Source organism: Drosophila hydei, unplaced genomic scaffold (genome assembly GCF_003285905.1).
Source record: "Drosophila hydei strain 15085-1641.00,03,60 unplaced genomic scaffold, DhydRS2 tig00000172-arrow-pilon, whole genome shotgun sequence".
NCBI classification, from domain to species: domain Eukaryota; kingdom Metazoa; phylum Arthropoda; class Insecta; order Diptera; family Drosophilidae; genus Drosophila; species Drosophila hydei.
This window is the reverse complement of record NW_022045682.1, coordinates 4185456-4203857: the sequence shown is the minus strand read 5'-3', so window position 1 is coordinate 4203857 and position 18402 is coordinate 4185456. Positions and strand designations below refer to the sequence as shown.

Genomic DNA, 18402 nt, shown 5'->3' with positions numbered 1-18402 from the left:
TCAGTTGTCTGTTGTATGCAAAAACTAGATTTGAAAAAAAAAAAAAAATAAAAACTTTTTCTTGAAATATATTTATATTTTTAATAAAATATATTTCGTTGTATTTATTAAAATAGTAGTGTTGCACTGCATAAAACACAAACCAAATGAAATAAAAATAAAAAAAAAATTTTTTTTGTGCTCAGAAGATTGGAAAACATTTTTGGCACAAACGTTTAATATTTAATATTGATTACTTTGAAAGGGGACAAAATAGATATTCATGAAGAAATAAAAAAAATATCTGAACGACATTTAAAAAAAATCATTTATATATAAACTAATAATTTATATTACTTATATTTTTCTGTTATATATTTTTAATTTTTAATATATGTAGTTTATCCATAACATAGTGTATTAAAGTATTCAAAATTCAATTTATTTTTATATATATATTATAATTCCTTATAATTTGGTTTAAAGCACAACTTTTAAATTCATATATTGAATGTTCACTGTAGACGCATAAAATATTTTTTTTGTGATATTTGTTGACAACGCGTGCGAATTAGCGTTGTTCTTGTTGTTGTTGTGGGTAAGCCCAAGTTGTAGTTGTTTACCGCTAATGAGTGTTGTTTGCTGGTTGGTGTCTGTTATTTGTTGTTGCCTTTTATTGGCCGTTAACAGCTGTTAAAAGCGTTGTTTATTGTCGATTGTTGAGGTTTATTTGCGGCTTTTTGCGCGAAAAAAAAAACAACTTTTTTCTTTCTGATGGGCACGCCCAATTAGCGTACACCCACATATATATTTGTTTACATACATATATATAAAAAGATGTATATATGTAACTAACAAAATTCATTGGCAACCGCTTTTCATTGTGCAACATAGTTGCAGCAGCAGCAACAGCAGCAGCAGCAGCTGCTGAAAAGTTGTTGCATGCTGCTGACAGCCATTTCCAGGCATTGTTTCGTTGTTGTTATGAAACATTAGCAGCAGCAACAACAACAACAACGTCGACAACAAACAGACAACAACTAACCAACATCTCTTAAACGGCAAATTAATCGCTGCCCGCAGCTGTAGCAACAACAGCAGAAATCGTGAGGCACTTTTCTTCTTTTTACTTTCGTTTTTTTTTTACTTCTATTAAATGCAACGTGCCACAAAGTTGAATGCAATTTAATGTTGCAAGCAGCAGGCGGCTGTATAGGAAGGGGCGTGCCTGACCTCTGGCATGATTCGAAAAGCGAAAGGCAAAGTCTTTGCTGAGTCTTTGCCTCAAGTTCAAAAAACAAAATGATGATTAAACATAATATGAAATATTAGAGGAAGAGCTGAGTGAGCGAGAGGGAGATGGAAGATGGGAGAGATGAAATGGGGCGTCGTCTTTCGAATGCGTCAAATTAATTTTTTAAAGAGAGTTGCCCAAGGTGCATGATGAAGTTAATGCCACATTTTACTATTCATATCTTAACCCATTTCCTTTATATAACTACAAATCAAAAAATACATAAGATATATATATTGTTCATAACTCGAAAGCTTCAAAAGTCATAAGCTTGATCCATGGTATTTAGGCTCTCTTTGAGCGCATAATGCTAACTATATTTTTCTTTATAGACATCATCCTAGCCCCATTTATAGTATTCACTTTTAGTCCGAGTTTTTACTTCTCTGATCTTTAGGATTCTCACCATATACCCCACACATAAATCGGTCGTCATCCAAGTTAATGACGCTACAAAAAACGCTTTGCTCTTTCATCTTTTGAAGATCCATGCAATCAAATCTTTTAATAACTTGCAACACTGGCGTCACTCGGCGGCACTTGGAAGAGAAAGACTTCACAAATAAACCGGAAAAAAGCGGAATAAATATTATTATGTTTATGCTGATGCGTATTTGTTTGCTTTTAATTGAGTCATAAAGTGAACAAACGCACTGCACAGATAAAAGACCAATATTTGCACAGAAAAATCCACAAATATCATGCGACATGACGTCACACCGAGGCAGAGTGAGAGAGAGGGAGACAGCGATACGGCCCTGAAACATGCTCCAATGCCAAAGAGATTGACTCAATGCAAGCGTGCGACACCCACACACAACGATAACTAGACCCCCTTGTTACCCAGCCTCTCTCTCTCTCTCTGAGCTGTCATTTTGCTTGGAGGTTGAGTCAGTTTTCAGCAACATCAATTATGAATATTGTATATGAAATATAATTTGCACAGCAACAGTAGAAATTATGCGCATTAGCTTCATACAATTTATGATTAGCTAAAACTAAATTGAAGTTAAAACAATTAAAAATGCTCGACTAGGAGTTAACCTGAATGCATGCAGTTTACGCATCGACTGCGCTTGGGCTTCAGTATAGGCAGAAGTTAATTGTGGAATAACCTTTGGAATGGACCTGCTTGATCAGAGCGTTATATAGGTATAAATATGTGTGTATTTGCCAAAGCATAAGTCTCTACTATATGCAAATTTTTTAAATTTAAATTTTTATTTATCACAGAAACCCCCAAAATAAATTTCCATGTGCCAACTTCTGTGGTATTCAAGTTGTGCTTGAGAAGGCAAATCAATTATCGAATTATATTGATACTAAGCAAATTCGATGTGTTATCGCTTGGTATGTTAAGCACGTCCTGCATATGCTACACAGTAATATTTATTTAAAATTTCAGGTATACAGTTCAAGCGGCTGGACGAACGGACGTGGCTATATAGACTCAGCTCATTGTCCTTATCAAGCATGTCGCATGTCCTTCTGACTTCTCTTATCTTAAACCCTCAATTCACGTTTTCAATGTGTATAAATATTATTATGTTCCTAAATATATTTAGTTTGCTTATTTTGCAGCTTAATGATCATATGAGATATCAAAATTCTACTACATTCAAAATCTTAATAACCAGATAATTTGTTGATTTTCTAATGCTTCTTTAACCTCTAGTTAAATTTCAAGCAATTGCCATATAATTTTTTGCAATTTTCTCCACTCAAGGCCAAGAAGATGCGCCTTTCCATTGAGAGACCGCCTGGCGGCTGTCTTCAGCCAATCAACAACAACAACAACAAACGTCGTTGTTTATTGTTATCAAACATCAATCGTTATCAGCACTGACCAGCTGCGTTGCGAAACGTTTTTGTAATATTAATGTTAACAGCAGTTGCTGTTGCGTTTAGCCAGCTGCGTCGTAAATTGAAATGCACAAATTGTGCTGCTGGGCACGTATTGACCCGCTATAGTCGAGCTACCCTCTTGACGCCACCTATGCCCCCGCTTTAGGCATAGCGTTCCCCTTTATACCTGTTCGCTTGACTGCTATCATCGGCGTTTCACGTGCCGGACGAGCCGGTCAGCCGCCCCTCTTTGCAAGTGCCACGCCCTAGGCATAGGCAAACGTGTTTGTGCGCCGTCAAATCAATTAAAGCTAAGTGTGAGTATTACCAATCAAGCTATACTATATACCTTTAGATATGATATGATAGTACAGCTGGGTTAGGAGTGAGTCGGGAAGCTCAGCTGTTTGTTAAAAGTATTTTATATATACGCAATAGCTGAAGGAACCGAAGGTTACTATCTACTATCTGATATACTATATTCTATATTTGCATAAAGAGTATAGTATGTCAGATAGTAGCCATTTCTATTGTAAGGTATGTGTTATAGACATAACTAGAGACGTATATATAAAGATTGTAAACAAAGGCTTGTTTCATTATATAAAATACACGATATTTATTGTATATATATATCCTTACAAATATTAATTTATATATGTGAAGAATTCCATCTTAATCAATCTTAATCTTTATGAAATTTTAAAGAATCAGACTTATAGTTCCTATCACAATTCTCTTCAAGTCCTAGCTGTAATGTATATATATCTCATCCTATATACAGTATATATATTATATTATGCAACATTTGTAGCTATATTATTTTAAGACTCATTTACAAATATAGAGCTGACTCTGTGTTTAATCAACAGTTGCAAATTGAAGATTGTATTTCATTCGAATTTTTTAAATATATTTTTTACTAAGCTGATAAGCTCGTTTTCTGCAGCAATCATCATTCTAATTTTATAGATGATTTAATTAGGCATTTATAATATTTTTGCACAGTTTGATTAATGCATTTTCTATATTCATTTAATTGGTTTTTATTTTTAGATTTATTTATAACAGCCTGTTGTATTTTAAATACCCTGCAGTTCAGATACGCAGAACATGAGGTATTTTATAGTAGAGTCTATGTTCGTCATGTAAAGTTAAATTAGTCATAATTTTTATTATTTTATTATCTTTTATTTGACATTTATATTTCTATTACATAATTACAGGGTATTTTTAGCTGGCTAAGCAAAAATTCTCGCAGCTTCTTACTTGCTATTCGCGGCTTTTGTAATCTTTAGAATACTACGTTTTTTGTATTATTTTCTGTGCTGAAATTGTGAACAAAAGATTTCAATTATTGCTAAGATAATTTTCGTTTTTGTTGTTGCTTTCAGCAAGCAAATAAAACAAAGTTAAATCTTTTGTTCGCAAAACACTTTTCGTCGCGGTGGGTGGCTACAACAACAACGAAAGGCGGCAACAACCTTAACCTTGACATTTGCTCAATGTCAAAATGTGATTAATTAAGCAAAAAGAAAATTGGTGAAAAATATATTTGAAATTCTCTTTAATTTTTTATCCTATTCTGTTAACAGAAATTCATAATAAATTTTGTGCGCAATCGAAGAAATCAATAAGTTTACCTTTGCAATTGTAAACAATTTGTTTTCCTTTTCTTTTTCCATTCTTGACCAAATCAATAAACAAAAGCAAAATAAACAGAATCAAAAGCCAAAGCAGAACCAGATCGAGTACCAGGAGGTAGCCACGGCATATATCATAAATCGAACAGAATAACAATTTGCTGCCGGGGCATGAAAATGTGGCGCCAGCTGTAATTGTTGAGTGGGTGGAGAGGCGAGGACAGGCTGTGGATCGGGCCATGTGGTCGCTTAATGCGAGCAGCACACAAAAAGCAACATATGGGAGTAAATTAACAAGGTCAAAAAGGTGGAAGGAATAAAGGGTAAAGTGGAAGGTACGATGGAGCAATACCCTGTATAGTTAGATGAGCGAGTGGGGTAAGTAAAGAAAGGTAAAGATTGAGCAAAGGAAAAAATATAGGTAGAGAAAGAGACCCAAAGAGAGAGAGAGGGAGAGAGAGAGAGATTGAAATTTAGATAGAGATAGAGATTGAAATTTAGATAGAGATAGAGATAGAAATAGAGATAGAGATAGAGATAGAGATAGGGATCGAGATAGACATAGATCTACCTGTCTCTAGCGCTCTTCGCCACCAAAACTCCCCACTACTCTTAATTTCAACAGGTATTTCAGTTGTCTGGTAAATAAACTTTTGACTTCGCTGAATGAAAATAATAAATTTCATCCGCTCGATCGTAATTAATTGCGAAATCGTCTTTGTGCTTGTGCTGCTGCTATGGCTGCTCTGGTCCCTTTTTGGTCAGAGTTAATTTCGACATAAATAAACAAATAAAATTGTTAAATACTTTTTCTGCTTCTTCGTGGCAAAATGTTGCGCTTTAATTTGTTTGCTGCTAAAATACAACAACAGAAAAACAAACATTTTGCAGGCCTATGGAAAACACAAACATCTGTGCTCGTTATGGGGCTTTGCATATCGGACTTATATAGACAACTATATTTATATACAGGTCTATATCATATGTGTGTGTGTGTGTGTAGCGCACACATGCCAATCGAATTGACCATGAAAACTGTTTTTGCCAGCTGCCCAGGTGAGTGTGTGTTGTTTTTCAGGTGTGCTGCAATAAAAACAGCGCATTTTACATTTTTCGTCTAGACGAAAAATCATATAATATCTTTGAATGGAATTAAATTGTAAATTCTTGCGTATTACATCTTTAATTACTTTGGCTTTGTTTTCTGCTCTATTTATTTACGAGGCATAAATCTGTCTTAAATATGATTTATTTTATGGTACATTTAAAAGAATTCAAACAGAAGTCTGAATGCATATGCATAGCATGTACCTATACCATGTAGCTGTACAATTATGTACCTACAAGTTATGTAATTATATATTAAGTATCTAAGCACATATGTCTCATGTATCCATATGTTATGTACCATGTACCTATTTATTAAGTACCATGTACCTATATATTTATAAAGCAATTGCTTATAATTTATGTACTATCCATCATACGCAAAGGTACTTATTATATAGGTACATGGCAGTACTATCTATCATACAAGACATATGTTATATTGGTACATAGGTACGCACAGGTACTTCTTATATAGGTACATGGCAGTACAAGTATGTATAATATATAACTTCTTATAATCATAAGTATAAGATTAATTGCTATACCATATGCCATGTACCTTTAAGTACCTATGTACCAATATATCATTTATTTATATTTCATATACTATGTAACTGTATATTATAAGAAATATATATATACCTTTATACCATTTACATATGTACCTATTTACCTATATGTCCCTATATACCACAAATTCGAGCTATCCTGTACCTAATATGAGCTGCAAATTTCTAGATTTGACAATCTTATGAACGTATAAAATTATATCAATTTAATATTATCATAAATTTAAAACTTTTCAGATATCGCAATTAATATATAAATTAAATCAATATTTATATATTTTGATATTTGGTATTTTCTATTTTTCTCTCTATATATATATATATATAAATAATAAATACTTACAACCCAAGAACTTCACATTAAAAATCTCTTTAATTTCTTTAATTTAATTTAAGAATTTTTCATACATCCAGCTGCTATCTCAACCCATCTCCGATATGATTTCGATTAAAAATAAAAGTAATCGATAACATATTTATAAGCCGCAGCGCAGAAGCTTCCACATGGAACATGTGTTTGGGTTTTCACGCTGCTTTTCCAACTGACTGCACACTAATCAAGCGAGTAAGCGAGAGAAAGAGAGAGAGAGAGAGAGACGGCGAGCGAACAGGCTAAAAGCCTGCGGCACGAAAAGGTCAAAGGTCGTTAAGGGGGCGGGCACGCGCGTGCATTTACCTTTTGGGCCGTTGACACAAAATGCACAAGAAACAAATTTGAAAAAAAAAAACCAAACAAAAACAAAAGCAACTATGAACGCCCACTTTTGGTTGTTGGCTGGGCGTGGCTGGTGTTATTTGCTGTAGTCGAGTTCCACTTTAGATTGGAACGGCAATCAGAGAGAGATAGATACAGAAAGAGAGCGAGAGAGCGAGAGGGAGAGGGTTTAGACGCAGTTCAAGGCGGTTCACTGATAAATAAAAAAACTCAAATAAAAAACATTCTGTAGACAAGTTGGCAACGCCTTGTGCAAAGCTTGTCTAATTAGTTCGCATTGTTGCGACTGAGTAGGCCAAAGGGGAGGCGCAGTAGTTGAGCTGTAATAAGTAGTTAAGTAGCTAAGTCTCTCAAAATATTCAAGTATCTCTATGCCTCTCAGCTTAATTTCCAGTTGCGTGGCATCTAATGCAAATGCTAATAGCGTTGCCACAGTGCGTGGAATTAGGGGATCGAAAATTTGCGGCACGTGCGAGTCGATCCGAAGGAGTATTAAATGACTTAGATAAAGAGCGGGCGAGTTACAATGGCATGGCTTGAGAAATATATTGTGAATAAATTGAGACGAATGACTTGAAGATACCCAGCAAAATCTGAAATATATTTTTGTGTATATATTTTAGTACAGAGCTTACTTTATTATAGTCAACTGCGCTGCTTCTATCTAAGCGAATAATATATTCGCTATTTATGAACAGCTTGATAAGGACTTTACGACATTAAATAAGATTGTGCCACTTGTATGGCATACATCTGCTCTGTCTGCCAAAAAGACAATTTCCCTTTGCCGTTACGTACACCCTTTCATAGTCAAACTATCCAATAATAATTCTCAATTGCAAAAACAGTCACTTATCGTTTACAGTGCTCGGCGAATATGCTATTCCAATGCGATAAGCTAGCGACCCCAATGTAATCGCAGAGGGGCTGCGAGAGGGCTAAACTTGTTCGCTCGTGGCTGCTAAAACAAACACAAGCCACCCACAAAGCGGGCAAAGAGAGAGGGAGTGAGGGAGAAAGAGGGAAAGTGTGCGGTCAGCTTGTTGCATTGTTGCTATTAAGTCGCAAAAAGCTATAATTTTAATTTGTTGATATATGATATACCCTGGTATAAGTTGGGTTAAATACGAAGGCAAGAACTGTAACCAAATCCAAACATTTAATTTAGTCTCTAGCAAACCTCGCTTTCAGCTACTCTCAGCTCTAGAGTATTTGACTTTAGCTAAACAAGAAAAATGACTTTTTAGTTCATCTCCCAGGGTATTGCCTAGTCTACGCAATCAACTCTGGCTGTTTGATAATTGATTTTTCAGCGAGTTTTCTTGTGCGCTCTTCGCTGTCAGAAAATTTGCATTTAATGCACATTTCGTCAGACGTTTTTATAATTTATTAACTTTTATATATTTTCTTGTATAATACTCGCATTAATTACGCAAAATGCTTGCAAATTGATTTGTTAATCAAAAATATATAAATAAATAATGATAATAATAAATTTTAGTTGGTCAATCGCAGTGAGATCGATTTCAAGAGATTTCTTTTGCGCTTCCCAACACTTCGCAAACAAACAGAGCTATACAACACTAGAAAATCTCGCAAGCATATGCTAAATTAATTGTTTAGACATTGAAAATTCACATAAACATATCAAAATTCTCATTTGCATACATTCATCAGTTATATTTCAAGGTGTTGAAAAAAAACTGTGAAACTAATTAGCCTAGCAACGAGGATTTTGTGGGTAAAAATAAAGCCGCAACGCGACACCCACAACAGCGACACAAAAAAAAAAACATTTTGGAATTTAGATTTTAGATAGTTTTTGCTTGAGTTTTCCTCAGCGAACAACTGTGAAAGTTGTTTTAAAATCTCAGCTGGGCTCTAATATTTGTTTAAAGTAAAACAAATGTTTCTGTAGATCAACAATTTGAATAGATTCTAGAGCTTGACATATAAAACAGCTTTTTCTCTTGTCGATTATCAAATTTGATATTGCTTATCGCAGTTTATCAATTTTGTAATCGATACTGAAAGATAAAAAAGTAATGGAGTAACTACCTATAGCTTATGCATTGTTCCAGTCCACTATAAAGTTAATAAAAATATTTCGAATATTTTATTGCTTTATTTTCGACACTCTAGGACAACAAGAACTGGTTTTGTTGGCTAAGTCAACTAGTTTTTGTTTTAGTGTAATTATTAACTTTATTTAAAAGCCAAAGGTTAACAAGCTAAACTCAACAAGTCGAGTATTGAACAAGTTGCAGAGCTGGATGAGATAAATTAATGCACTAAACGTTTTACAACACTGTTTTCTACGTTGTTTTCGTTATATCGATGGCATTGAAATATAACGGTCTAGCTCTAACGCAATTTAATGGTCTATGCAATACAATGAATATATTAGTTTGAAAAGTCTGCTTGCAACGTTGTACAACACTGCTTTCAACTTACTCTTCAGTGCTGAACATGCGCACTATATGCCGCTGCAAATACTGTGGCACACATTGCGGCGATGGCGGCGGGGTTTGATACGGATTCATCAGCGTCTCATCGTCATCGAAGTAGCCCGACGAGGTGGAAGAAGAAGTGCGCGGATATTTGAGCATGATGAACGAATTTGACCAATGCGCAAAGACGAACAATTGCAAACAGCTACAACAATTACTTTATTGTGGTTTATATTGCTTGTCTAAGCGCTTTTGCGTCTATTTTTGGCACACTTTTGACAATTGACAATCAATTTGATTATTTTATATTTTTTCTTGAATATTTCTGTCTGGCTTTTTATTTGTTTATGATGTTTTCTGTTTTCTGCTTTGTGTTTTTTTTTCGCCCACTCACTGGCACAAATTTTGATTGTATTTAGCTGGCCACGCCCCACTTTAACTGTTATATAAAGAAATTTTGTTTTAATTATTATTCAATCAGCACAAAAAGCGTGAAACCAAATCAAAACAGAGCAACGTTGTTGCTGCTGTTGTTGTTGTTATTTACTTATTTATTTTGCACTTTTGCTGATCTGAAATATCTGCGAAAATGAACGAATCGACACGAATCGCGTTCAGCAATTGCAAATTGTTTTAAATTCAATTTCAATTTGTGTTTTTCGATTCTGTTTATTTATATATTTACTGGCGCGCGCGTCTCTGGAACTTGTTTAGCATCGTGCCAAATGGCAACAACTAATATTTTATAAAAATTTAACATTATTTTTATAGCAAATATCCAGCTGGGAAAGAGCGAGAGAACGGCTGCCTCGCTCTCTCTCTCTCTGTGTGGTCAGCAATTTACAATTAATCAAGCGCTAAGAAGCGTTGACTAAAAATAAATATTAACAAATTAATTAAAAATAAAAAGCAACAAGATTCTAATTGCTTGCAACTGGCATATTTAGACATTGCATTTCAGACTAGAAAATTATTTGAAGAGCATATTAAAAGACCATTTTCATGAGGTTTTTTTTTTGCAACTTTGGCTGATATTTGAACAATTGTGGCATTTATTAACACTGGTTAAGTCTTATCTTATTTCATTTATAATATTCTCATATTTAGTAGGATTTTCTAGTATTTTTGCTATTCAGATTTGATTTTTGTGCACAATTCTGACCGCTCTTAAAATCTTCAATCAACACTTGCTTTTCGTATTTTCAACGTTTCTCAACACTGTTAACTACAATAAACAAAGAGCCGTTGCTGCGCTGCCCACTTATTTACGTGCCGAATGCAAAACAAATTGTGGAAGTACCAGCCAAAAAGGCAAAATTGATAGACCCAAAAGGCCGAGGCAAACTTTAAAATTTATACCACAATTCGTTGCGTTTACGTTAGGTTTTTTTTTTTGGTTTTTCTCTTTTTTCTTTCTTTCTATTTTTAGCCAATATTTAAATATGCGTAGACACAGATAGAAATGGTGTATCTGTGTGTTTGTTTAGCGGCAAAGGCGCAACGTGGCGCTGTCTGAAAGAAACTCAGCCTAAGCGCAAGTATCTCGCAGATACACAGATAAAGAAACGCGCTGGCTGCGTGTGTGTGCTGCGAGACGGCAGTAACAAGGTCAGGGCGTCGCACAGCAGCAATACGAACAACCACAATTAACACACGTCATCGATCGTTCGGCTGCTGTGCGAGCTACTTGAGCTGCTATTTGTCGCTGTATTAGCATTTGTATCTGTGTCTGTCTAGCTATTTGTAGCTGCTTCTGTTTGGCGCGTACGTTCAACTTGAATTATAGCAAATTGTTTAAACAAATACTCGAACAACAGCAACAGCAACAACAAGCACAACTTTTTTTCAACAATTTTTATTTCTGTACTTTTTTTTTTTTTTGTATTCTCTTTGCCGTGTCTCGCGCCGGCGACAAGTTTTTGTTTACTGAATTCGAACCGAAAACTGATTTTTACAAAATGCGGCGCACAAAATCCAAAAACGGCTGCGGCGTCTACGCCGGCTATACGCTCGCCGCGCTGCCGACGTCAGCAGCAGCTGTGACGTTGCCGCCAATAAAAAAAATATTTTTTTGAAAAATACACAAATATTTTTACTCTCCCGTTTTTTCGTTTTCTGTCGGACTTTTCGTTGGTGCTAAACGAAAAATTCACATTTTTCTGGGCGCCAATTTTGACGATAAGAACGCCGACTGCAACGTCGACTGAGGCAGCAACAGTGGCAGCGACGTCGTCGTACGATAACCACTAAGAGTGCCTAACATCTATGATTAGCAGAAAACAAGTATGAAGTGTGCTGCACTTGCGGGAATGCACGACTATCGAATACCCTAAAACGAGCATTTTTCTGAGAGTTGTACTCTATAGGAACATATTAAAATGGATAAAACTAGGGAAATGTGCTAGGCATAAGAAAATTTAAATATTTCTATGCTGTTCATACTTTTCTGCCTAAAGATTTTCTGCCAAGTCTGAGGTCTGCAGCTCTTTAAGTTTTCTAGCTAAAGCAAAAAAATCGAATTTTAAAATCAATTTTAATTGATATTTTATTATATTTTTATTATAGAGTATATGTATAGGACCAAATGGAAATATAGTATAAAATTTGCTGCAAATCTTTAGTTTTTAAAAATCTTATTAGAATTACAAATATTTGAGTTTAACTTTTCTTAAAACTTCTTACTCCTTGAATCTTAGCTTTCTTCTAGCTGTCGCATACTCTATTGCCTAATCAATATACTCAGTCTTTATACAGTTGGTTTCATGCTATCAAGAGCACATTTCTGTGCTATTGACTGAGGTAGGCGTTGGTTTAGTTGCTTGCGACAGAAACCTCTTATCAAAACGTGATCTAATCACCGCGATATAATAATTAGCATTTATATGGATATTATTATCTGCTCTTTGTGGGTGTGGATGTGGGCCTGTGTATGTGTGTGTGACTGGGTATTGATAGTGCGTTTCCTGTGGTTTAGCAAGCCCACAAAATATGCTACTGTGGCTGATTGAACCGCAATCATCATCAATTATCAAGTGTTTAAATAGAGGAAATTGTAAACTCAATGGAGAATTTATGAGCTGTACTAAAAAGAATTTTGTCATTCTTTTGGCATGCAAATAATAATGTATATATTATATAAATTATGCAAACAAAATATTTAAATCAAAATACTAAATCAAAGAGGAACCTGTTACGCATCCAACTGATTTACGTTAAGTATGATATATGATGTGATATATTTTATCATTCAATTTCTGAAGAGGAGCACAGGAATAGAATGTGAAATATGGCGGAATGACAATTTGAAAGCAAAAGAAAAAAAAAGGCAAAAATAAATTGTATTTCTAATAGTCTTTGTTTGAAAGCAAAAACATTTTGAATTGAACAAGTCAATAATAAGAATTATGGGCCCAATGGATGGAAATAGTTGAACGGATTCGAATGAGTTCAAGTTTTGTGATATAAAATATATATACCTATATATGTATAGACAAGCACATAAATATTTTTGATTTAATGTATAAGGGATGCTTAAAGGAAATTTATGCTTTTCTGCTCGGAGTAAACTAAAAATTATTTTTAAAAAATTTAATTTCATAATTTTCAATATAAGACCAAATTAATGCCTAAACAAGTTGCGAATTATAAAAAAAACGATTTTAGCTCATTCGTTCTAAATAATCAACAAACGCACTTCCTGTGAGCACAAACTGTATTTAATAGCACTCAAACGTAAGGCAACAACTACAAACAATTCGCTATATATTTGAATACATATATAGACCTTCTCTATAAGCACTATTAAGTCAATCAATATATCAGCTAGAACAGCTGAATAGCAGCATTTGATAAGCGTGTGCCTGATTACAAAGCACTTACAAAAATAAAAGAAAATAACAACAATAAAACTAACGGCAGACGTCATTTGCAAATAGTTGAAATCGAAGCAAAAATCTATTGTATATATCGTAAACACATCGTATCCTATCGTATATATACATCGTAACGACTTACAGCTGCTGCGCTGCTGATTATCATTAATTTAACCTGTTGATGAAAGCAGTTTTCCGTTCACGATAGTCGCGCACTATCGTCGACATTTTATTATGTGCCAAAAAAAAGCTAAATATGCTGTGGACTACAGCGAGAGGAGTACGAAAAGTCGGCATTAAGAGGGGGTTAGCGCTAATTGCGAACAGCGCCAAGTGTTGAGTTAGCGTGAAATTTATCGCTGTGAATACGTCGAAAACTTGGGCAAAGCAAAGCGCAACAAATGAGATAGATTTCAACTATATTGATTGACTTGCCAAATATCCTGTAAAACTAAGGTCTGCGAGTCTGCGAGTCGCTAGAGAATTTTTGTAGAGCATAGCTTAGAGATCATATGATAATAATTTGATCTCCTATGTGTATATACCCTCTATCAACTTGATTTGCTACAGGGTATATAATGAGAATGTGCAGCATGCATGCCATGCCATGCCATGCGGAGACTCTGTGTGCCTCTGCCTTTTGATTTAAGAAAATTGCTGTAGCGGGCCACCTGCGCGTATACGTAATCTAAATTTATTGGCTCATTAGAGAATTGTGTAAATTTCGCACGTAAGCAAACTAAAACCACAAATAATTTGTATATATTGGCAACACTTTTTTCTAATTGGCATTTAATTGCAATATGCGTATGCTAAAAATACACAACGAGTTTTTTTCAAAACAAAAGAGTAGAAAGTTCCAAAAGAAATGGGAAATGTTGACAAGCTGCCTGAATCATTATTCATTGCCTCGTCTACTTTCCCTCTCTACCTACTCCTGCTAGCTCACTTGGCTTTACGCTTTTGTTTTTACAGCACTCATACAGCAGCTGAAAGTCAACATTTGTGAGGCGTTTTTAATTGCAAGTCAATATATATATATATATATATATATATAAATATATATATGCATAAATATTAGCAGAGTTTGTGCAAAAGACTTACGGAACCATATCAGACAGCCAGTGTGTACACACTGTTCTCCAGTTCGAAATACAAGAATAATCTTTCAACTTAACTCACTTGAAGTGAACTCGAACTCAATGGAAGAGCTTCGTTTGTGTAAAGCGTATTTGCAATGGGGGCTTAGTTGGTGTTGGTAAACACATTCGATCAGACGACATAACGGTAAGTAAGCAAATATTGTAAAAAGCTAAAGCAAGAGTTGAGCTGAGATAGCGCAGACACGCCGAAGAGCAAGGTTTCCATGGAAATATTCAGTGCGTAAACTCTTTCCAAATAATATCAAGTAAATAGGGCAACATTGCAGACGCTTTTAGTTCGTTGTGCAACACTGTAAAGTGCTTTGTTGAAGGTTACATACAAAGAATGTTTAGAAAAACATAACACAACATACGATGGATGTTGCTTGAAAGTAATAGTCGAAATACTTTCTATATTTCTCTTATCGGACATGTGTTATATGGCAATGCCCTGCAAATACCCATCAATTTGTGTATAAGCACAGTATACTTACTGCTTGCCGGCAGCCTACCCTAGAGGCTTTATACATAACCCTAGTCAAGCTATTTAATCGAATGTTATCGCTCACCTGCAAAGAGATACAAAAGTAAAGAATAATTAATAAATTTTATTCGAATTTGAATAAAAATGCAAAATAATTTTGAGCAGTGCTCGACTATAAAATACTCTATATAATGTATTAGTTATAGATTTTCTTTGGGATTTGCCTGCTTTATGTCTTCTCTTTTGCGGTTTACAAACTGCTGAAAAATGTTGTCAAATTTCAATTTGAAGACGCAAAAAGGCGCAACTAAGCGAATGTATAGGAGATGCCTGTAATTAATTGGCGTGTTTAGCGTGTGGCAACAGCGCAAAACCAATTGAAAATTTATATAAATAAACTCAAAATCGCAGACGTCAAGAATCGAATGCATTTTTGGCCAACGGCCATGCGAGCCAAAAATCTTGTCAATGAAATGTAAATGTAAATGTGAATATAAAAATAAGTAAAATGAATGCATAATGAATCGGAAATAGTTTTCGAGCCAAGTGCGAAGTCAGCTGTGAAATGAAAACGAAAATGAAACTTGCATCTAGTTTGGGGCAGGTGTCGGCTAGCTATTATATAAGTCCATATATAGGGATGCTTCTAGCAGCTTCTTGGCATTCGGCAGTCTAAAATATTTACAACAATATTTCAGCGGTCATCTGACAGGCGTTGAGTTCTCGCCGTTGAATGAGTCATGTGTTTGCCCTGTTCTTGTTCATAATTGCGAATTCTTTCTCTACTCTTCACATTTGGCATTCAAAATGTCAAAAAGTGGGCGGACAGTCAATTGATGTCTAGAACATTTTTTTGCTCGCAATTAGTGGCCATGGCCTTTGTAGCATGAAATTTTCTTTTGCATAATTTTAAGATCTATCATGGGCGAAGTTAAAATTCCCAAGAATTTTCTTACAGAAGATTTAAAGTTTCTTTAAAAAAAAGATCAAGTTAAACTCTGATATATATATTTACAGAGATATATAGCTACGTAGGCCTGCATCTATAATTTGTTAGACATAGTTAAGATGCAGCTAAAGTTGAGCTTTTGCTTCTCTATAATTAAAGCTAAACAGCAAGTAAGAGTGCTCTATGGAAGACTGCACGACTAGGAGATACCCGAACTCCTGAGAAAAACTTATATTCCACAACAAACATAGAATTTTTCAATGTATTCAGGGTGTTAGTATCGAAATGCAGGCTAGCATTATCTGAACATAATCTACCTTGAGCTAAAGATACTTTTCCAGCATTAAGATAAGTTGCGAACATGTTGCTTTGGCTTTGCTTGCCTAGCAAATGTCATCTAAAATTGATCAATGTCATTTTAAATGAAATTTTCTTCAGTTTCTCTACATAAACCCGCAATGACCCATCTCTTTTCAGAACAGTCCCGTAATATACGTGTCTCATAGAATTTAATTATGGGCATTTGTGTATATACGAATACATTGCCGAATAAAATACGCTGCAATAAGACTCACTCGCTTTACAACCCTTAGCAACGCCCAGTTTATTAACTCAAGGAAACAATAAGGAACGCAACACAAACATTAAAATAGAATAACATTTAACAAGATTTTTCTGAAATGGCCGCGTTGAGTGGCGTCTCAGGTGTATCCTGTATCTTGGCCTCGGCAGGCACATCCTCCACTTGCATTTTGCCGACCTTAATATCAATTACTGAATTGCTAGCATCGTCATCTTCAAAAGTGGATTCGATCAATTGCACATCGGAGCTATCGAGGAATGTATCATCCATATGACCATGGTCATTACCATTACCAATGATATCATTGTCATTGACATTGTCATCATCATCATCATCATTATCATTATTGTTATTATCATTAGCACCTTTATCAACATCCTCCAGATGCTGCTGCATGACGTCCTGCTCAGATTTAACCACCTTTTCTTGTACGTCCTCCTCCTCGACTAGTATCCCAACCAATGGATAATTTTTATCGAGCAGCGAGTCCCAGCGAGTTATATAATCGACGATCGTCTCGCGCGGCTGTAGAGTCCGCTCCAGGTACTCGGAGAAATTCTTGCCGGCCACACAGCCCAACACGCCCTGCGGACTGAACTCTTCCAAGCCCGTCGAGACATCATAAATCTTGCCCTTGAACGCAATTAGAATTCGTCCATCTCGACGGGTGCCATCGTAATCGAGCAATTGATTGGCTGTCATCCGGCTAAACGGAAACGGTGGCAACTCTGGCGGCGGAGCCTGCTCCTGTTTGGGTTTTTTCTCCCCGCCGCACACAGCTTGCCTCAACTTCTGATAGCAGTGACAAAATATATAGCCAACCACAATTAGGCCAAATATCAAAAAGGCACCAAACACTCCACTCTCCTCGGCCATGTTAGACGAATTTCATCTATGGATTCACCTTTTCGGAAAAGTAGAAAAACTTATTTACGAGAACTGATATGTTGTTCTATATGTAGTTTGCGTGTGACTGGATTTTCGAAATACGACGACACTAGAGTAAACGATTTATAATGGAGTTTCAAGGCCAACCTGGAGCTGGAGCTGGATATGAATTGAAAACTAATTTTGGGATCGGCAAGTGGCAAAGGTAATTGAACCATTTATTGAAACATTTATTTTTAAATGTTTCTATATACTAAATATGAAATGTTTTCCATGAAGAGTAGAACGAGCCTTTAGCTGACTTATTTTCTATTAACGAAACTGTAGCGGACCATAAAAGGACGGCATCAAATGAGAAGCTGAACAGGATCACAATATATTTTTAAAATGTTTTGAGAATTGGAGAAATGCTAAACAAAAGTTTTAATATATGATTTCTTTGAAGAGTGCACAAAATAGATATTTAAGAATAAATAAAAAAAATTTTAAGAAACGAAAACACAAAAATTGCGTTATTTTTTGAACCGACTCTTTATATGTTGTAAATCTCAATCAAATCAAAGAAATACTAAAAGTATTTCGAAAAGAAAAAGAAGCAGAAATCCTTTTTCTTTATTAAATAAAATTATTATTTGCGCTCATCTCTCTGCTTGTGATAAGTAAAGTGCTTAATATAATATATATATATATAAAGACAGTTCCTTTCGACTTATTTACAACAAGATTATCATCTACTACAGAATCTATAATCATATTGGATCAATCACTTCTTCCTATCATCACATTTCAACATTTTTCAATAACATTTTTATTCTGAATCGTCCCCACTTTATAAAGAATTCTAAATTATTTACTTTTGAACGACAAAATACTGGATCA

At 35.0% G+C, this 18402-nt stretch overlaps 2 protein-coding genes across 2 annotated transcripts in view; both read right to left on the bottom strand.

Annotated features, from left to right (window-relative positions):
- Positions 1-18402, bottom strand: part of LOC111591966 (protein bunched, class 2/F/G isoform) — a 122711-nt gene that overhangs the window by 41693 nt on the left and 62616 nt on the right. The window lies entirely within an intron of this gene.
- Positions 16628-17629, bottom strand: LOC111591965 (membrane steroid-binding protein 2). The gene has a single exon (XM_023303909.2). It carries the CDS (start codon positions 17509-17511, stop codon positions 16714-16716), a length of 798 nt encoding a protein of 265 aa, XP_023159677.2. The 5' UTR covers positions 17512-17629; the 3' UTR covers positions 16628-16713.